This window comes from Oncorhynchus masou, chromosome 19 (genome assembly GCF_036934945.1).
Source record: "Oncorhynchus masou masou isolate Uvic2021 chromosome 19, UVic_Omas_1.1, whole genome shotgun sequence".
In the NCBI taxonomy this organism is placed as follows: domain Eukaryota; kingdom Metazoa; phylum Chordata; class Actinopteri; order Salmoniformes; family Salmonidae; genus Oncorhynchus; species Oncorhynchus masou.
In genome coordinates this window covers 37,620,432-37,641,733 of record NC_088230.1, presented here as the reverse complement: position 1 = coordinate 37,641,733, position 21,302 = coordinate 37,620,432, and the positions used below count along the sequence as shown (strand labels likewise).

The 21,302-nt window shown below is 46.6% G+C and overlaps 2 protein-coding genes across 2 annotated transcripts in view; one reads left to right on the top strand and one right to left on the bottom strand.

The window, feature by feature from the left end:
- Nucleotides 1-13,079, top strand: part of LOC135505673 (protein-tyrosine kinase 2-beta-like) — an 89,950-nt gene extending 76,871 nt beyond the window's left edge. The window contains 3 exon segments of the mRNA XM_064924718.1: nucleotides 9,709-10,065; nucleotides 10,173-10,253; nucleotides 11,669-13,079. Of these exon segments, the coding sequence (XP_064780790.1) occupies nucleotides 9,709-10,065; nucleotides 10,173-10,253; nucleotides 11,669-11,890 (660 nt within the window). The 3' untranslated portion in view covers nucleotides 11,891-13,079.
- Nucleotides 13,080-15,018: 1,939 nt separating this feature from the next.
- The window catches only part of LOC135505672 (neuronal acetylcholine receptor subunit alpha-2-like), a 79,765-nt gene continuing 73,481 nt past the window's right edge, over nucleotides 15,019-21,302 (bottom strand). Inside the window, exons 2-4 of the mRNA XM_064924717.1 lie at nucleotides 20,562-21,013; nucleotides 15,749-16,158; nucleotides 15,019-15,321 (exon numbers count right to left, since the gene is read on the bottom strand). Of these exons, the coding sequence (XP_064780789.1) occupies nucleotides 15,196-15,321; nucleotides 15,749-16,158; nucleotides 20,562-21,013 (988 nt within the window). The 3' untranslated portion in view covers nucleotides 15,019-15,195. The remainder of the gene's footprint in view (nucleotides 15,322-15,748; nucleotides 16,159-20,561; nucleotides 21,014-21,302) is intronic.

Below are 21,302 nucleotides of genomic sequence, written 5' to 3'. Positions count from 1 at the left end.
GCCCTATGCTCTAACCACTCGGCTACCTGCCATGCTATAACAGGGAGTACCAGGAAGATCAAGTACTGAGTCAATGTGCAGGGGTACGAGGTAATTGAGGTAGATACAGTGCCTTCGGGAAATATTCAAACCTCTTGACTTTTTCTACGTTTTGTTACGTTACAGCCTCATTCTAAAATTGATTAAATATTTTTCTCATCAATCTACACAAAATACCCCATAATGACATCACAATACCCCAGATTTTTAAAAATTCTTGCAAATGTATTACAAATAAAAAACTGATATCACATTTACATAAGTACTCAGACATTTTAATCAGTACTTTGTTGAAGCACTTTTGGCAGTGATTACAGCATTTAGTCTTCATGGTTAGGATGCTACAAGCTTGGCACAGCTCTATTTGGGGAGTTTCTCCCATTCTTCTCTGCAGATCCTCTCAAGCTCTGTCAGGTTGGATGGGGAGAGTTGCTGCACAGCTATTTGTAGGTCTCTCCAGAGATGTTGGATCGGGTTCAAATTCAAGCTCTGGCTGGGCCACTCAAAGACATTCAGAGACTTGTCCCGAAGCCACTCCAGCATTGTCTTGGCTTTGTGTTAGGGTCGTTGTCCTGTTGAGAGGTCAACCTTCGCCCCTTTGACCTCATGGCTTGATTTTTGCTCTGACATGCACTGTCAACTGTGAGACCTTATATAAACAGGTGTGTGCCTTTTCAAAATCATGTCCAATCAATGGAATTTACCACAGGTGGACTCCAATCAAGTTGTAGAAACATTTCAAGGATGATCAATCGAAAACAGGATGCACCTGAGCTCAATTTCGAGTCTCATAGCAAAGGTTCTAAATACTTATGTAAATAAGGTATTTCTGAAACTAGTTTTCGCTTTGTCGTTATGGGGTATTTGGGGCTTTGTCGTTATGGGGTATTTGGGGCTTTGTCGTTATGGGGTATTTGGGGCTTTGTCGTTATGGGGTATTTGGGGCTTTGTCGTTATGGGGTATTTGGGGCTTTGTCGTTATGGGGTATTTGGGGCTTTTGTCGTCATGGGGTATTTGGGGCTTTTGGGGGTATTTGGGGCTTTGTCGTTATGGGGTATTTTTTGGGGGGTATTTGGGGCTTTTGTCGTTATGGGGTATTTGGGGCTTTTGTCGTTATGGGGTATTTGGGGCTTTGTCGTTATGGGGTATTTGGGGCTTTTGTCGTCATGGGGTATTTGGGGCTTTTTGTCGTCATGGGGTATGGGGTATTTGGGGCTTTGTCGTTATGGGGTATTTGGGGCTTTTGTCGTTATGGGGTATTTGGGGCTTTGTCGTTATGGGGTATTTGGGGCTTTGTCGTTATGGGGTATTTGGGGCTTTGTCGTTATGGGGTATTTGGGGCTTTTGTCGTTATGGGGTATTTGGGGCTTTTGTCGTTATGGGGTATTTGGGGCTTTGTCGTTATGGGGTATTTGGGGCTTTGTCGTTATGGGGTATTTGGGGCTTTGTCGTTATGGGGTATTTGGGGCTTTGTCGTTATTTGGGGCTTTGTCGTTATGGGGTATTTGGGGCTTTGTCGTTATGGGGTATTTGGGGCTTTGTCGTTATGGGGTATTTGGGGCTTTGTCGTTATGGGGTATTTGGGGCTTTGTCGTTATGGGGTATTTGGGGCTTTGTCGTTATGGGGTATTTGGGGCTTTGTCGTTATGGGGTATTTGGGGCTTTGTCGTTATGGGGTATTTGGGGCTTTGTCGTTATGGGGTATTTTGTATAGATTGATGTCATGTATGGGGTATTTGGGGCTTTGTCGTTATGGGGTATTTGGGGCTTTGTCGTTATGGGGTATTTGGGGCTTTGTCGTTATGGGGTATTTGGGGCTTTCATCTTTTGTCGTTATTGGGGTATTTGGGGCTTTGTCGTTATGGGGTATTTGGGGCTTTGTCGTTATGGGGTATTTGGGGCTTTTGTTATCATTTAACCTAACAATATAACTCTTATCTCTATAAAACTTACTCTGATCGAAGATTAACGAATTTGGGGCTTTTGGTCTCGGTATTTGCAGTAGTTATGGGGTATTTGGGGCTTTTGTCGTTATGGGGTATCTGTTGTTCTGCCCCCTGAACAAGGCAGTTAACCCACGGTTGGGGCTTTGTCGTTATGGGGTATTTTGTATAGATTGATGAGTCGGAAACATGTATGTAATCCATTTTAGAATAAGGCTGTAACGTAACAAAATGAGGAAAACGTCTGAATACTTTCCGAATGCGCTGTGATCAACTGTTGGTATTTTCTCTATAAACACTTTATTAGGGTAATAGCAAAATAAATCATCTTTTGTGAATTATTGATGTGCTGTAGCTATTATTAGGCTTAGCTACTGCAGCTCAATGAAGGCGGTGCTCCAACGTATTCCAACAGTTGAACTTGAGGTGAGGAAGAATGTAGATCTACCAGAACGTTACTCCTTTAACCTAACAATATAACTCCGGGTCTACTCAGAACGGGTCTCTCAGATCCAGAACGGGTCTCTCTGATCAGAACGGGTCTCTCAGATCATCATGTCTCTCAGATCAAACTTGATGAACGGGTCTCTGGAACGTGTTAGGCCATGTCTCTCGTGGGCGAACAGTGAGTACAGGAGGGGTCTAAGATCACACGGGTCTCTCCACCGTGTTGATGGTCAGCGTGGTTGTCTGTCTGGTGGTGTCTCTCAGAAAGTCCACGATCCAGTTGCATAACGGGTCTCTCTGATCAGAACGGTGTTCAGTCCCAGGGTCCTGATCTTGGTGATGGGTCTCTCTGATTAGAACGGGGATTATGGGTGTTGAACGGTCTGAGCTGGTCTCTCAATGAGACGGGTTCTCTCAGAACGGGTCTATCTGATCAGAACGTGTTCCTTTTCTCCACGTGGAACGGGTCTCTCTGATCAGAGGGGGCAGTCTCTCAATGCAATAGGGTTCCATTCTTTGTGGATTTGTTGGGGTCTCTCTGATCAAACCGGTCTGGAAGTGGGTTCAGGGGTTTTCAGATGATGGTGTTGATATGAGGGTCTCTCTGATCAGAACTCTCTCAAACGGGTCTGTCTATCAGATGGGTGCTCAGAACGATGGACATTTAGATCAGATTACCTTGAACGTGTTCTTGGGCAGCTTGAAACAAGTTGGTATTACAGACAATCAGGGGTAGGTTAAAAACGGGTAAAGATCTGAACCGTCATTCTGGTATTCCGTCTGGCCCACTTGGCCTTTACGCATGTTAACCTTTTTAAATAAACGGTCTTACATTGGCTATGGACGGGTCTCTCTGATCACAGAACAGTTCCGGAACAGTCTTTGGAACAGCTGTTGCTCTCATGAACGTGGTTCAGAACGTTGTTTGCATCTCGAAATGAGCATTGAAGACATTTAACTAATCTGGAACGGGTCTCTCAGAACAGCTCTCTCTGCTTCCTTTACTCTCTGATCAGTTTCCAACCCTGTCTCACATCCACGGGTCATCAGAGCGGGTCTAATAAGATTTGATCTTAGTCTCTGATCAGAACGGGTCTTTGCAGAACGTTTGAGAGCGGGTGTCGGAGGGTCTCTCAGATCAGAATTTCTTATAGATCGTCTCTCATTGAAAGGGTCTCCTCTTTTTCCTGTAACGGGTCTCTAAGATCACTCTCTTCAGATTAGAGTCCTCGCTCCTCTGATCAGAACGGGTCTCTTTCAGAACGGGTCTTCCTGATCAGTGTGGATCTTGCCTGTAATCCATGAACTTCTCAGATGGGGTCTCTCAGAACGGTCACTGTGATCAGAACGGGTCTCTCAGAACGGGTCTCATCAGATGCACTTATTTATGAAGCCAGTGACTGATGTGATCAAACTCCTCAATGCCATCGGATGAATCTGGAACATATTCCAGTCTTTGCAAAAAATACCTGCAGTTTTGTATCCTCTTCATCAGACCACTTGTGTCTTGAACATGTCACTCTGATAGAACTTCTCTATTTGAGTTTTTCTCTGATCAGAACAGGAAGTAGGATCTGATCAGGGCCATGATCAGAACAGGTCTTGTCAAAGGGTCTGGATCTGAAGGCATGGGTCTGTTTGGGTCATGTGTTTCCACAGGCCTTTGTAGTAAAATGAATCTAATTGTTTCCTGGTGTCGCCTCTAGTTTCTGACAGGTGACATGTTATTGTGATCAGTCCTGACATTTGTTTCATAGGTGACACACTGTTTAACTGGTCAGAGTTGGTAAAACAAATTCTTTTTACATTAAAATCCCTGGCCACTAGAAACAACTGCCTGTTCAGGATGGGAATTTTCCTTGTTTGCTCAGGGGTTTGAACTTGCGTTGAGGGTGGTCTGCTCTAACCACTAGGTTTGTGCTGGTAAATCATGTCATGGAACAAAAAATGATGGTGTTGGAACTCTCTTAGGCCATGCAGTCGTGGTCTAACAGTGAGTCATCAGGTATTCTAAACACCGCATGTAGACAGGTGATGGGCCTTGTGTTGATGGTCAGCGTGTGTTGTATGTCATGGTGGCCCGGCACAAAGTCACACCAGCTGTGTTAAAAAAAGAGTGTGAGTCCCAGGGTCTTCCCCTCATCGTACTTGGAGTCTGCCTAAGGTCTTGACTCTGAGCTGTAGTCAATGAACAACAAGTTCTTACGTGTTATCCATTTCTCCACGTGGTGAGGGCGACTCATAGAAATTACAAAGAGATTCCATTCTTTTGGATTTGTTGGGGTTGATAGGAAGTGGGTTCAGGGCTTTCCATGTTTTTCTCCATGACCAGCCTTTCAAAGCATTTCGCCTATAGATGAGTGCAATGGCGGTCTTATTGGTGCTCTTGGGCAGCTTGAAACAAGTAGTCCCAGACAATCAGGATTAAAAGAGTAAAGAGTCGCCTGAGCACCTCTCTTCCGTCAGGCCCCTTCCCTTTCGCATGTTAACCGGTGATTAGGGTCTTACATTGGTCCTGGACAGTAAGATCACACAACAGTTCAGGAACAGTCCTTTGGAACAGCTGTTGCTCTCATGGGTGGTTCATCTTCATCCAAATTGAAGACATTTAACTAATCTTGTAATCTTGTAATACCGTGATAGCAATGTTTTGGTCATTACTGAGCATGATGGCAGAGATGAAAAAAATTTGATCTTAGTTGTATTGATCAGCATTAAAATGGCATCGGAATAGTAGAAATTTCTTATAATCGTCCAGCTCATTGAAAGTGGTCGGTCCTCTTTTTCCTGTAGTCCACTAACATCACTCAATATAGTCCCTGTCCTATAATCTTATGTTTCTCTCTCAGTGTGGATGTTGCCAGTAATCCATGAGACTGGACATGGTGATGATAAACCTTCATTAAGAATATCCTAGAAATATGAAGCCATCTGGTGGTATCAATGCCATCGGATGAATCCTGGAACATATTCCAGTCTTTGCAAAACATACCTGCAGTTTAGTATCCCCTTCATCAGACCACTTTTATTCATGTTCACTGATACTTCCTATTTGAGTTTTGCTTGTCTCAGGAAGTAGGATCTCCCATTTATTTTGTCTGGGCATCCTTGCATGTGTTTCTTGTGTCTAGTAAAACCCTCTCCCCTTTATTCCTGTTCTCTCATGACCCTCTCCCCTCTTAGGTGACATGTTCTTTCATCCCCTCTCCACTCTTATTCCTGTTCTCTCATCCCCTCTTAAAATCCTGTTCTCTAGAAACCCCTCTCACCTCTTTTTTCTTGTTCTCTCATCCCCTCTCCACCTCGTTATTCCTGTTCTTCACTCCCACATCCCCTTTTATTAAATTGGAACAAAAATATCTGTCATCCCCTCTCCTTTAATTCCTGTTCTCTACATCCCCTCTCCCCAGTTATTTTTGCTACAGGCAAGCCAAAAAACATGAGACTCCCCTTTTAACATTAGAGATCACACCCCAGCTCCCCTTTAACAAAGAAATACAATCCCCTCTCCCCTCATCGTATTCTTGCACTCTCCATCCCTCTCTAGAAAACCCAACAAGTTTATTCTTGTTATCTCATGTCCTCTTCCCCTTTAATTCCATGTTCTTACATCCCCTTCCCCTTTTAAGGTTGCTCTCTCATCCCCTCTCCAGTTTTTTTGCTCTCTCAACCCTTCCCCAATAGAACAGAGGGCAATGGCGGTCCTGTTCTCTCATCCCCGTCTCCCTCTTATTCCTGTTCTCTCATCCCCGCTTATTCCTGTTCTCTCATGCCCTCTTAGGGCTCTCATCCTGACCTTTTATTCAGCTCTCTCATCCCTCCCTTTATTCTGTGCATCTCTCATCCCCTCTCACCTTTAGTTTCCTGTTCATCTCATCCCCTTTTTTATTTTTGCTTCTCATCCCAGCTCCCCTTTCATTAGGAAATGTTCTCTCATCCCCATTAAAAAACAGAATTCCTGTTCCCTCATCCCACTCTCCTTTTATTTGTTCTCTCATCCCCCTCTCCCCTTTATTCCTGTTCTCTCATTCCCTCTCCCCTATTTTCTCTCTGTCTCATCCCCTCTCCCCATGGTTATTCTTGTTCCTTCATCCCCTCTCCCCTTTTATTCTGGTGTTCTCAAGTGTATGTCTCCCAGCTTTTATTCTTGCTCTCTCATCCCCTCTCCCCTTTTATTCTTGTTCTCTCATCCCCCTCTCCCCTTTTATTCTTGCTCTCTCATCCCTCTCCCCTTTTATTCTTGCTCTCTCATCCCCTCTCCCTTTTATTCTTGTTCTCTCATCCCCTCTCCCCTTTTATTCTTGCTCTCTCATCCCCTCTCCCTCCTCCTCTCCCCCTTTTATTCTTGCTCTCTCATCCCCTCTCCCCTTTTATTCTTGCTCTCTCTCCCCTCTCCCTTTTATTCTTGCTCTCTCGTCCCTCCCCACTTATTCTTGCTCTCTCATCCCCTCTCCCTTTTATTCTGTTCTGCCCCTCTCCCCTTTTATTCTGTTCTCTCATCCCCTCTCCCCTTTTATTCTTGCTCTCTCGTCCCCTCTCCCCTTTTATTCTTGCTCTCTCATCCCCTCTCCCCTTTTATTCTTGCTCTCTCGTCCCCTCTCCCATTTTATTCTTGCTCTCTCATCCCCTCTCCCCTTTTATTCTTGCTCTCTCGTCCCCTCTCCCCTTTTATTCTTGCTCTCTCCCCCTCCCCCTTTTATTCTTGCTCTCTCGTCCCCTCTCCCTTTTATTCCTGCTCTCATCCCCCTCTCCCCTTTTATTCTTGCTCTCTCATCCCCTCTCCCCTTTTATTCTTGCTCTCTCGTCCCCTCTCCCCTTTTATTCTTGCTCTCTCGTCCCCTCTCCCCTTTTATTCTTGCTCTCTCGTCCCTCTCCCTTTTATTCTTGCTCTCTCGTCCCCTCTCCCCTTTTTATTCTTGCTCTCTCGTCCCCTCTCCCCTTTTATTCTTGCTCTCTCGTCCCCTCTCCCCTTTTATTCTTGCTCTCTCGTCCCCTCTCCCCTTTTATTCTTGCTCTCTCGTCCCCTCTCCCCTTTTATTCTTGCTCTCTCGTCCCCTCTCCCTTTTATTCTTGCTCTCTCGTCCCCTCTCCCCTTTTATTCTTGCTCTCTCGTCCCCTCTCCCCTTTTATTCTTGCTCTCTCGTCCCCTCTCCCCTTTTATTCTTGCTCTCTCGTCCCCTCTCCCCTTTTATTCTTGCTCTCTCGTCCCCTCTCCCCTTTTATTCTTGCTCTCTCGTCCCCTCTCCCCTTTTTATTCTTGCTCTCTCGTCCCCTCTCCCCTTTTATTCTTGCTCTCTCGTCCCCTCTCCCCTTTTATTCTTGCTCTCTCGTCCCCTCTCCCCTTTTATTCTTGCTCTCTCGTCCCCTCTCCCCTTTTATTCTTGCTCTCTCGTCCCCTCTCCCCTTTTATTCTTGCTCTCTCGTCCCTCTCCCCTTTTATTCTTGCTCTCTCGTCCCCTCTCCCCTTTTATTCTTGCTCTCTCGTCCCCTCTCCCCTTTTATTCTTGCTCTCTCGTCCCCTCTCCCCTTTTATTCTTGCTCTCTCGTCCCCTCTCCCCTTTTATTCTTGCTCTCTCGTCCCCTCTCCCCTTTTATTCTTGCTCTCTCGTCCCCTCTCCCCTTTTATTCTTGCTCTCTCGTCCCCTCTCCCCTTTTATTCTTGCTCTCTCGTCCCCTCTCCCCTTTTATTCTTGCTCTCTCGTCCCCTCTCCCCTTTTATTCTTGCTCTCTCGTCCCCTCTCCCCTTTTATTCTTGCTCTCTCGTCCCCTCTCCCTTTTATTCTTGCTCTCTCGTCCCCTCTCCCTTTTATTCTTGCTCTCTCGTCCCCTCTCCCCTTTTATTCTTGCTCTCTCGTCCCCTCTCCCCTTTTATTCTTGCTCTCTCGTCCCCTCTCCCCTTTTATTCTTGCTCTCTCGTCCCCTCTCCCCTTTTATTCTTGCTCTCTCGTCCCCTCTCCCCTTTTCTTGCTCTCTCGTCCCCTCTCCCTTTTTATTCTTGCTCTCTCGTCCCTCTCCCCTTTTATTCTTGCTCTCTCGTCCCCTCTCCCCTTTTATTCTTGCTCTCTCGTCCCTCTCCCTTTTATTCTTGCTCTCTCGTCCCCTCTCCCCTTTTATTCTTGCTCTCTCGTCCCCTCTCCCCTTTTATTCTTGCTCTCTCGTCCCTCTCCCCCTTTTATTCTTGCTCTCTCGTCCCCTCTCCCTTTTATTCTTGCTCTCTCGTCCCTCTCCCCTTTTATTCTTGCTCTCTCGTCCCCTCTCCCTTTTATTCTTGCTCTCTCGTCCTCTCTCCTTTTATTCTTGCTCTCTCGTCCCCTCTCCCCTTTTATTCTTGCTCTCTCGTCCCCTCTCCCCTTTTATTCTTGCTCTCTCGTCCCCTCTCCCCTTTTATTCTTGCTCTCTCGTCCCCTCTCCCTTTTATTCTTGCTCTCTCGTCCCCTCTCCCCTTTTATTCTTGCTCTCTCGTCCCCTCTCCCTTTTATTCTTGCTCTCTCGTCCCCTCTCCCTTTTATTCTTGCTCTCTCGTCCCTCTCCCCTTTTATTCTTGCTCTCTCGTCCCCTCTCCCCTTTTATTCTTGCTCTCTCGTCCCCTCTCCCTTTTATTCTTGCTCTCTGCGTCCCCCTCTCCCTTTTATTCTTGCTCTCTCGTCCCCTCTCCCCTTTATTCTTGCTCTCTCGTCCCCTCTCCCCTTTTATTCTTGCTCTCTCGTCCCCTCTCCCCTTTTATTCTTGCTCTCTCGTCCCCTCTCCCTTTTATTCTTGCTCTCTCGTCCCCTCTCCCCTTTTATTCTTGCTCTCTCGTCCCCTCTCCCTTTTATTCTTGCTCTCTCGTCCCCTCTCCCTTTTATTCTTGCTCTCTCGTCCCCTCTCCCCTTTTATTCTTGCTCTCTCGTCCCCTCTCCCCTTTTATTCTTGCTCTCTCGTCCCCTCTCCCCTTTTATTCTTGCTCTCTCGTCCCCTCTCCCTTTTATTCTTGCTCTCTCGTCCCCTCTCCCCTTTTATTCTTGCTCTCCGTCCCCTCTCCCCTTTTATTCTTGCTCTCTCCCCTCTCCCCTTTTATTCTTGCTCTCTCGTCCCAGGCTCTCTCGTCCCCTCTCCCCATTCTTGCCGGTCCCTCTACCCTTTTATTCTTGCTCTCTCGATCCCTCTCCCCTTTTATTCTTGCTCTCTCGGCCCTCTCCCCTTTTATTACGCTCCAGGCCGCCCCCTTTCATTCTTGCCCAGGGCTCCCCCTTTTATTATTGACTCTCAGGCCCTCTCCCCTTTTATTCTTGACTCCAGGCCGGCCCTCTGAAAACCAGGCCAGACAAGCCCCCGCATCTCACCGGCCCTAAAGCCCAGGCCGCCGCCTACAGCCCAGGGCGCCCCTACACCCAGGCCGGCCCTACGACCCAGGCCGGCCCTATGACCCAGGCCGGCCCTACGACCCAGGCCGGCCCTACGACCCAGGCCGGCGCTACGACCCAGGCCGCCCCTACGACCCAGGCCGCCCCTACAGCCCAGGCCCGCCCCACTGCAGAGCTAGACCGTTCAGATGATAAGGTGTACCAGGCGGTCATGGAGCTGGTCCAGGTGGTGGTGCAGCTGAAGAACGGCGTGAACACACTGCAGCCAGAGGAGTACATCACCGTCATCAAGGTAAGACATGGAGCTGCTGACCTCAAACACTGTATACTGATAGTAGTAATGCAGTAGCTATAAGCTATATATACAGCTTCATTATGAAGGATCTTCTCTCTCTCCAGTCTGTAGGGCTGACCTTAAGGAGTCTGATACGCAGTGTGGATGATATTCTGCCGACCCTCCACAAGTCCATTAGGACAGAGGTAAGAGTGATTACATATCATATTATTAAGCAGAAAACAGACCAGCGTCCGGACTGTAGTATAATATCTTTCTCATCCACTCTTCTGTCCTCACCTCAGCTCCTCACATATGTCCCCCTGGCCAATTTGAACAGATGACAGATGCCAACGACATGAGTTGACAAATTGTTTCCTCTCCTCTCATCAAGGTCCCCAGAAGCTGTTGAACAAGTAATGCAGTAGCTGACAAGCTATATATACAGTCTCCTCTTCCCCACTCCCTCTCTCCCTCTCTCTCCCCCTGTCAGATCGAGGGGACCCAGAAGCTGTTGAACAACGACATGTCAGAGTTGACAAACTGTTTCCTGTCTCCTCTTCCCCTCTCTCCCTCTCCCTTCTCTCCTCCCCTGGTCAGATCGAGGGACCCAGAAGCTGTTGAACAACGACATGTCAGAGTTGACAAACTATTTCCTGTCTCCTCTTCCCCACTCCCTCTCCTCCCCCTGGTCAGATCGATAACCCAGAAGCTCTTTCATCCAAACTATTTCCTGTCTCCTCTTCCTCCTCTCTCCCTCCCCCCCCTGGTCAGATCGGGGGACCCAGAAGCTGTTGAACAACGACATGTCAGAGTTGACAAACTATTACCTGTCTCCTCTTCCCCTCTCCCTCTCCCTCTCTCTCCTTCTCTCCTCCCCTGGTCAGATCGAGGGGACCCAGAAGCTGTTGAACAACGACATGTCAGAGTTGACAAACTATTTCCTGTCCCCCTCCTCTCCCTCCTCCTCCCCCTGGTCAGATCGAGGGGACCCAGAAGCTGTTGAACAACGACATGTCAGAGTTGACAAACTATTTCCTGTCTCCTCTTCCCCACTCCTCCCTCCTCCCCCTGGTCAGATCGAGGGGACCCAGAAGCTGTTGAACAACGACATGTCAGAGTTGACAAACTATTACCTGTCTCCTCTTCCCCTCTCCCTCTCTCCCTCTCTCCACCCCCAGGTCAGATCGAGGGGACCCAGAAGCTGTTGAACCGACATGTCTGACAAACTATTTCCTGTCTCTCCCCCTCTCTCCCTCCTCCCCCCCTGGTCAGATCGAGGGGACCCAGAAGCTGTTGAACAACGACATGTCAGAGTTGACAAACTATTTCCTGTCTCCTCTTCCCCTCTCCGTCTCTCCCTCTCTCCCTCTCTCCCTTCTCTCCTCCCCCTGGTCAGATCGAGGGGACCCAGAAGCTGTTGAACAACGACATGTCAGAGTTGACAAACTATTTCCTGTCTCCTCTTCCCCCTCTCTCCCTTCTCTCTCCCTCTCTCCCTCCCCTGTCTCCTCCTCCCCTGGTCAGATCTGTTGAACAACGACATGTCAGAGTTGACAAACTGTTTCCTGTCTCCTCTCCCTCCCCCTCCCTCTCCCTTCTCTCCTCCCACCCTGGTCAGATCGAGGGGACCCAGAAGCTGTTGAACAACGACATGTCAGAGTTGATCAGTAAGATGCGTCTGGCCCAGCAGAACGCCATCACCTCTCTGAAGGAGGAGTGTAAGAAACAGATGCTGACTGCAGCACACAACCTGGCCATGGATGGGAAGAACCTTCTGGATGCTGTGGACCAGGCCAGGGTCAGGGCCAACCTGGCCAAGCCCAAACCGGAGACCCCATAGTGGGGTAAATACCCACAGGACACCCACTTCTTTTTTTTTTAAACTGGAGGACGGGTCAGAGCCAAGTATGTTGCGACTGAATGGATGGACTTGGGAGTCACTTGGCAGTACAGTGGTCAAGGTTTCCTTTTACGTTGAATTAAGTGTGTCAGAATTAAAACTATCAGAAAAGATGACTTTCCCTTTTTTTTGTAATTGGTGTTGTGATTTCTGTATCATCTCGTGTCTTGAATTGTATTGGTTATTTTAAATAGAGAGACTGTTTAGGAATCCAGGTTAATTTACTTCTAGGTTATTTTCAAGTTTCTAGTAATACTGGCCAGATCAATAGATTTATTAATTTGCATATGTGTTGTTTAATATTTGTTTCTAGACTAAGAGTTTGACCAAATAGATAAAATACCCATTACCTTTCTGTTTTTACATCAGGTTTGCAGTATATTAAATTTAACTGACAGTATTGTATTATTTTTTTTAAATATAAGTAAAAGTATGTTTTCTGTGCTATGATAGATAATTTAGGAAGTTACGAAAATGCCAGTTAATATTTGAATATCCTGCACCCTTCAATGTTTCCCCCCTATCTTGTATTCATCTGTATCATCATGGATAGAGACAATGGACCAATCTTAAATAAACATGTCAGACACTGTGACAAAACAAGACCTTGGGGATTATACATCTTTAGTCAAAAAGGAATGAGTTACATATAATTGATCTTTAGATGGTAATTCATACATCTGTTGAAATTATTTTCATTTTTTTTAACTGGGGGAAAAAAATGAAAAACTGGAAAATTATATCTGCATAAACCCATTTGAACTTGACGCTATCTGCAATCCAATCACAAGCATGAACCAATGCAGGCGAACCAATCAGAACACGTCTTTACCATCTCCCTCCTAAGTATGGTCTCGGCTAGTCTAGCCAACAATAACGTAACGCAAGCAACAAAGCAACAACACACTGTTTGGTGATGACAATAAGTACTCCGATGATCGTAATACATTTTATGAAAGGTGTTCTGACTCTATTTTATCTAAATAGGCTATTCATCTATCAACTATGTATTCAAATAGCTACAGTCTTAGATGTGTATTAGATTGAACCCAGATTGACATTTCAGAGCCATAAGGTTCTATCTACCTGTGATTGCACCCCCCCCCCCTAATAAAACTGTTTTTACAAATGTCTCAGGATTTTTGATACTCTGTACTTGTGCTCCCTTTAAGGTCACAACCTTACTGGGTTATAAAAGAAGAATTCACATCAAAACAATTCCGAGATCAAGGCTGTGTAAACTTTAATACTCAATATCTCAGAACTAAGTTTTGTGCCGATAGAATATTTATAGTCCCAACGTTACAAAAATTATATTTTGTGTCGTAAATGTTATTAACAAACATTTTTTTTGTGTTTTTTTTTGAGGATGTTCCCATTGTCTTATGTAAAGACTTCAATCAGTACTCTTGGTGCAAACTTTAAATCAGTTACTAAAATCTGACATTTTCATTCCTATCGACTCCCAAATTCCCAAAACATGCGTTTCTGTTTATACAGTATTTATTACCACAACAGCATGTGTTTGATATTGTTATGAAGCAGTACATTGGTAGTGCCAGTCATTCACCTAGTTACTTCCTCAGTTGTGTTTATTCCTATGTGGAACAGAAAGCTTCCACTAGAGAGCGCTGTTACTGTGCCCAACGGTCTTCTGCCTGCCTGGATACGATGTTCCGTAACAGTTAATCATCTTCCTAAACTATCATTTTCTGCAAAAAAAACAACCGAGTGGTTCAAGTTACTGCACACCGTTGTCGTAGTGCTTGTTCCACTGTGCCAGCCTGCTCCGGGGGCAGACGGTAGAGGTTAGGTCTACTGGTCCTAGGTGATGCCAGCCAGTCTTGTGCCAGGAATGGTAGATCTCAGGCCCAGACCCCAGGTCCTAAATCATGCTGGCCAGCCAGGTAGGAAAGAAGAGTCCAGGTCCTATATCATATTGGCCAGGGAGGGAGGAAGAGTCCAGGTCCTATATCATGCTGGCCAGCCAGGGAGGGAGGAATAGTCCAGGTCCTATATCATGCTGGCCAGCTAGAGGAAGAGTCCAGGTCCTATATCATGCTGGCCAGGTAGAGGAAGAGTCCAGGTCCTATATCATGCTGGCCAGCCAGGGAGGAAGAGTCCAGGTCCTATATCATGCTGGCTGGCCAGCTCCAGGTCCTATATCATGCTGGCCATATCATGCTGGCCAGCCAGGGAGGAAGTGTCCAGGTCCTATATCATGCTGGCCAGGTAGGAGGGAGGAAGAGTCCAGGTCCTATATCATGCTGGCCAGCCAGGTAGGAAGTCCAGGTCCTATATCATGCTGGCCAGCCAGGTAGGAAGGAAGAGTCCAGGTCCTATATCATGCTGGCCAGCCAGGTAGGGAGGAAGAGTCCAGGTCCTATATCATGCTGGCCAGCTAGAGGAAGAGTCCAGGTCCTATATCATGCTGGCCAGGGAGGGAGGAAGAGTCCTGGTCCTATATCATGCTGGCCAGCCAGGGAGGGAGGAAGTGTCCAGGTCCTATATCATGCTGGCCAGCCGGGGAGGAAGTGTCTAGCTCCTATATCATGCTGGCCAGCCAGGGAGGAAGAGTCCAGGTCCTATATCATGCTGGCCAGGTAGGGAGGAAGAGTCTAGGTCCTAGATCATGCTGGCCAGAGAGGGAGGAAGAGTACAGGTCCTATATCATGCTGGCCAGCCAGGGAGGGAGGAAGTGTCCAGGTCCTATATCATGCTGGCCAGGTAGGAAGGAAGAGTCCAGGTCCTATATCATGCTGGCCAGAGAGGAAGGAAGAGTCCAGGTCCTATATCATGCTGGCCAGCCAGGGAGGGAGGAAGAGTCCAGGTCCTATATCATGCTGGCCAGCGAGGGAGGGAGGAAGAGTCCAGGTCCTATATCATGCTGGCCAGAGAGGGAGGAAGTGTCCAGGTCCTATATCATGCTGGCCAGGTAGGAAGGAAGAGTCCAGGTCCTATATCATGCTGGCCAGGTAGGAAGGAAGAGTCCAGGTCCTATATCATGCTGGCCAGCCAGGTAGGAAGGAAGAGTCCAGGTCCTAGATCATGCTGGCCAGGTAGGAAGGAAGAGTCCAGGTCCTATATCATGCTGGCCAGGTAGGAAGGAAGAGTCCAGGTCCTATATCATGCTGGCCAGCCAGGTAGGAAGGAAGAGTCCAGGTCCTAGATCATGCTGGCCAGAGAGGGAGGAAGTGTCCAGGTCCTATATCATGCTGGCCAGGTAGGAAGGAAGAGTTCAGGTCCTATATCATGCCAGCCAGCCAGGGAGGGAGGAAGAGTCCAATGGTTCCTAGGAGACACACAATGATAAACATCCACAGGAAGATACGGTCGATCACCATCGCAACGTACTTCCAGTCTTCCTTCACCTGGATGGAGAGAGAGATGAGAGATGAGAGAGAGAGAGAGAGAGATGAGCAGTGAGAGAGATGAGAGAAAGAGAGATGAGAGATGAGAGAGAGATGAGAGAAAGAGAGAGAGAAATGAGAGAGAGAGCCATATGAATGAATGATAACACTTTTAGTTGGATTGAGTGCAATGATCATGAGGGTTTAAGTTGAACAATCATTGTAATTGAATGTTCTACAACAACAAAAAATAGCAGCTATGTGCAATATTAGAGCTACAAATGCTACCCTGTTCATCTGTGTTGCTGTATGCCTTTCATAACCAGTATACCGGTATACCGTCACTACCGAATGGTTTTCTGGCTCGTCATTGTAGATACTTGGCATTTCAGAAATGGAAAGATCCTTTAACTGGAATACAAAGGATCTGTATAACATAAATACTCACACTGAAGTCTGCGTCCTCTGCCCTCAGGTGGTCTGCGATATAGTGCAGTCCCTCCAGAGCACGTATCACGCTGGGAGACAGAGGGAACTCTATCTCTCTGGAGTCTGACACCAAGTTAGCCGGTCGCTGGGTCGGGTTAAACCTTCTATTCACCCCACCTCCACCTCCTCCTCCTTCAACTCCTCCATCCAGGCGGTTATGAGGCTGCCCTGCCCCTGGGTGTGGATGGTTCTGCTGGGGCGGAGGGGTGGAGCCCGGAGGTCTGGGTGACGGAGGACGGAAGGAGAAGTAAGACGTCAGCTCCCCCAGCTCAAGGTCCTCATAACAAAGGGTCCGTCTTTGTAGGTCCTCTGTTGTCCCTCCTCCGTCCCGGAGCCAGCTGGCTGAGGTGCTGAGGAAGGGAGGAAGGCCTGGGAGAAAGAAGGGAAATATAGGGCTGGTATTCAGGACACAGATGGTCTTGGACTTTAAAGACATGTTCACTGAGATGTTGTTAGTGGAAGACTGGGATTAATATGTGTCTGGGAAAGGGCCCCAAACAGTTTTTATTTTTTTAATTTAACCTTTATTTAACCTTTATTTAACCTTTATTTAACCAGGCAAGTCAGTTAAGAACAAATTCTTATTTTCAATGATGGCCTAGGAACAGTGGGTTAACTGCCTTCCGGTTACTAGTCCAACGCTCTAACCACTAGGCTACCCTGCCGCCCCAAAGTTGCCTCTTCTATGGGAGTAAATAAAACATATATAGATTAAAACATATGAACATCATATGAACATCATAAAACATAAGAAAAACTCAATCTACCGATTTATTTCCATTGTGGTCCTTATTGCTACCTGGGCATGTATCCACAAAGCATCTCAGAAAAGATTCTTAGGAATCCTGTTAAAATCGGGTTTTAAGACAAAAAAATAAACTCAGAGCTCAGAGCAGGTTTTAGGATGATGGTAAAACCAGGTGAGGTTGATGAAGAGAGGACAGGTCATAATAATGGCCGGAACGGAGCGAATGGCATCCAAACCATGGAAACCATGGAAACCATAATGGGAAAGCAAGAATGTTTGCTAATTTATATATATAAAAAAAATGGAAATAGGACATTTACTTAAGTATTCAGACCCTTTACTCAGTGCTTTGTTGAAGCACCTTTGGCAGCGGTTAAAGCCTTCCTGGGTATTTTTATTTTCTTTAATCAACTAGGCAAGTCAGTTATTAAGAACAAATTCTTATTTACAATGACGGCCTAGGAACAGTGAGTTAACTGCCTTGTTCAGGGGCAGAAAGACAGATTTTTACCTTGTCAGCTCGGGGGATTCGATCTAACAACCTTTCGGTTACTGGCCTAATGCTCTAATCACTATGCTACCTGCTGCCCCTGATGCAACAAGCTTGGCACACCTGTATTTGGGGAATTTTTCCCATTCGTCTCTGCAGATCCTCTCAAGCTCTTTTAGGTTGGATGGGGTTACACAGTTATTTTCAGGTCTCTCAGAGATGTTCGATCGGGTTCAAGTCCGGGCTCTGGCTGGGCCACTCAAGGACATTCAGAAACTTGTCCCGAAGCCACTCCTGCGTTGCCTTGGCTGTGTGTTTGGGTCGTTGTCCTGTTGGAAGGTGAACCTTCACCCCAGTCTCAGGTCCTGAGTGCTCTGGAGCAGGTTTTCATCAAGGATCTCTTTGTACTTTTCTCCGCTCATCTTTCCCTTGATCCTAACTAGTTTCCCAGTTCATATCGCTGAAAAACATCCCCACACGGTTGATGCTGCCAGCACCATGCTTCACCGTAGAGATGGAGCCAGGTTTCCTCCAGACGTGACGCTTGGAATTAAGAGTTCAATCTTGGTTTCATCAGACCAGAGAATTTTATATCACATAGTCTGAGAATCCTTTGACAAAAGATTGAAGTGCCTTTAAACAGGGTATGGTAGTAGGTACCAGGCGCAACGGTTTGTGTCATGAACTGCAACGATTTCTGCAACGGTTTCATGTGTCAAAAATGGTCCACTGCCCAAAGGACATCCAGCAAACTGGACACAACTGTGAGAAGCATCGGTGTCAACATGGGCCAGCATCCCTGTGGAACGCTTTCAACACCTTGTAGAGTCAACATGGGTCAGCATCCCTGTGGAACGCTTTCAACACCTTGTAGAGTCAACATGGGCCAGCATCCCTGTGGAACGCTTTCAACACCTTGTAGAGTCAACATGGGCCAGCATCCCTGTGGAACGCTTTCAACACCTTGTAGAGTCAACATGGGCCAGCATCCCTGTGGAACGCTTTCAACACCTTGTAGAGTCAACATGGGCCAGCATCCCTGTGGAACGCTTTCAACACCTTGTAGAGTCAACATGGGCCAGCATCCCTGTGGAACGCTTTCAACACCTTGTAGAGTCAACATGGGCCAGCATCCCTGTGGAACGCTTTCAACACCTTGTAGAGTCAACATGGGCCAGCATCCCTGTGGAACGCTTTCAACACCTTGTAGAGTCAACATGGGCCAGCATCCCTGTGGAACACTTTCAACACCTTGTAGAGTCAACATGGGCCAGCATCCCTGTGGAACACTTTCAACACCTTGTAGAGTCAACATGGGCCAGCATCCCTGTGGAACACTTTCAACACCTTGTAGAGTCAACATGGGCCAGCATCCCTGTGGAACACTTTCAACACCTTGTAGAGTCAACATGGGCCAGCATCCCTGTGGAACACTTTCAACACCTTGTAGAGTCAACATGGGCCAGCATCCCTGTGGAACACTTTCAACACCTTGTAGAGTCAACATGGGCCAGCATCCCTGTGGAACACTTTCAACACCTTGTAGAGTCAACATGGGCCAGCATCCCTGTGGAACACTTTCAACACCTTGTAGAGTCCATGAACCGAAGATCTGAAGCTGTTCTGAAAAAAACTAAGCCCTTTGGCCTGTGATTTCTGTATCTGGCCCCGTTCATCTACTCTAAATAGCTTCAGCATGTGCTCCAAAGGGACAACTTGAAATAACCCGTTCATCTACTCTAAATAGCTTCAGCATGTGCTCCAAAGGGACAACTTGAAATAACCCGTTCATCTACTCTAAATAGCTTCAGCATGTGCTCCAAAGGGACAACTTGAAATAACCCGTTCATCTACTCTAAATAGCTTCAGCATGTGCTCCAAAGGGACAACTTGAAATAACAGGATTTAGGTTCATTAAATAATTTAAAGAAAAATATGTGATTATTTATTATCCTAGTGTTTATAAGTACTTAGGCATATAATATGAATTAGGCCTCAACTCTGAACTGGTGAAGACAGCTCACAAGGTCTCCTAAATATCTGTCCACTAGGTGGCACTCTTATGACTAAAGAGGCTCTTTGTGGATATGGACCCAGGTCTCACTTAGGAAAAAAGTTGTCTGACTTCAATGGGACTTTCTGGTTAAACATTAAAAGAAACTCATCTGGTAGTCTGGTATTGGTGGTGGTGGTGCGTCCTGGTCAGGGCAGTATAGTAGAAATATGGTGCTATTTGTCCTGGTCAGGGCAGTATAGAAGAAATATGGTGCTATTTGTCCTGGTCAGGGCAGTATAGAAGAAATATGGTGCTATTTGTCCTGGTCAGGGCAGTATAGAAGGAATATGGTGCTATTTGTCCTGGTCAGGGCAGTATAGAAGAAATATGGTGCTATTTGTCCTGGTCAGGGCAGTATAGAAGAAATATGGTGCTATTTGTCCTGGTCAGGGCAGTATAGAAGAAATATGGTGCTATTTGTCCTGGTCAGGGCAGTATAGAAGAAATATGGTGCTATTTGTCCTGGTCAGGGCAGTATAGAAGAAATATGGTGCTATTTGTCCTGGTCAGGGCAGTATAGAAGAAATATGGTGCTATTTGTACTGGTCAGGGAAGTATAGAAGAAATATGGTGCTATTTGTCCTGGTCAGGGCAGTATAGAAGAAATATGGTGCTATTTGTCCTGGTCAGGGCAGTATAGAAGGAATATGGTGCTATTTGTCCTGGTCAGGGCAGTATAGAAGAAATATGGTGCTATTTGTCCTGGTCAGTGCAGTATAGTAGAAATATGGTGCTATTTGTCCTGGTCAGGGCAGTATAGTAGAAATATGGTGCTATTTGTCCTGGTCAGGGCAGTATAGAAGAAATATGGTGCTATTTGTCCTGGTCAGGGCAGTATAGTAGAAATATGGTGCTATTTGTCCTGGTCAGGGGAGTATAGGGGAAACATGGTGTTATTTGTACTGGTCAGGGAAGTATAGAAGAAATATGGTGCTATTTGTCCTGGTCAGGGAAGTATAGAAGAAATATGGTGCTATTTGTCCTGGTCAGGGAAGTATAGAAGAAATATGGTGCTATTTGTCCTGGTCAGGGAAGTATAGAGGAAACATGGTGCTATTTGTACTGGTCAGGGAAGCATATAGGGAACATGGTGCTATTTGTCCTGGTCAGGGAAGTATAGAGGAAACATGATGCTATTTGTCCTGGTCAGGGAAGCATATAGGGAACATGGTGCTATTTGTCCTGGTCAGGGAAGTATAGAGGAAACATGGTGCTATTTGTCCTGGTCAGGGAAGTATAGAGGAAACATGGTGCTATTTGTACTGGTCAGGGCAGCATATAGGGAACATGGTGCTATTTGTCCTGGTCAGGGAAGTATAGAAGAAATATGGTGCTATTTGTCCTGGTCAGGGAAGTATAGAGGAAACATGGTGCTATTTGTCCTGGTCAGGGAAGCATATAGGGAACATGGTGCCGTTTGGCAAACAGAGACTAGGGACTTATTTCCCATGTGGTCCTCATCATTATCAGCACCTAACCTGCTGGTCTGGGGTTAATGGTCCGTCCCTGGTGCCGTGCCACCGCTGCCCCCTGCTGGAGCATCAACAACCTGCGTCTCCGTCCGTCCGGCGCGGGCCGCCTCATGAACAGCCACCTGGGGATCAGGTCCAGGAAGACAGAGTGGACCCAGCGAGGCATCTTATGGGTCCCCGGGGAGCGGTGGTGGACGTTGAGGACAAACACGGTGATGACGATGGAGAGAGTGACGAAGATCATGGTGAAGAGGAGATATTCTCCAATCAGAGGGATGACCAGGGAGGTGGAAGGGATGATCTCCGTGATGAGGAGCAGGAAGACGGTGAGGGAGAGGAGGACAGAGATACACAGAGTGATCTTCTCCCCACAGTCTGAAACAACGAGGAGAAAGAGGAGAAGAAGAAACAAACAGACTTTACTTACTATCTTGCAGGAAATGGAAATATGTATTTTGCTCCCAATCCAACCCCCAAAAAACACACACACACACACACACACACACACACACACACACACACACACAACACACACACACACACACACACACACACACACACACACACACGCGTCAGCTTAGACCACTTCTGTTTTTCTAATGTTGGGCAGAGAGAGAAATTATCATAAGTGGTATTTCAGTTTAACAAAATATAAATTTACAGTAAAGGATTAGGCTTTTCACACATTTAAGTAGAAGATGAACTTTTGTTTTGTGTATTTTGCAACTAAACAGAAAGGTTTGTTAC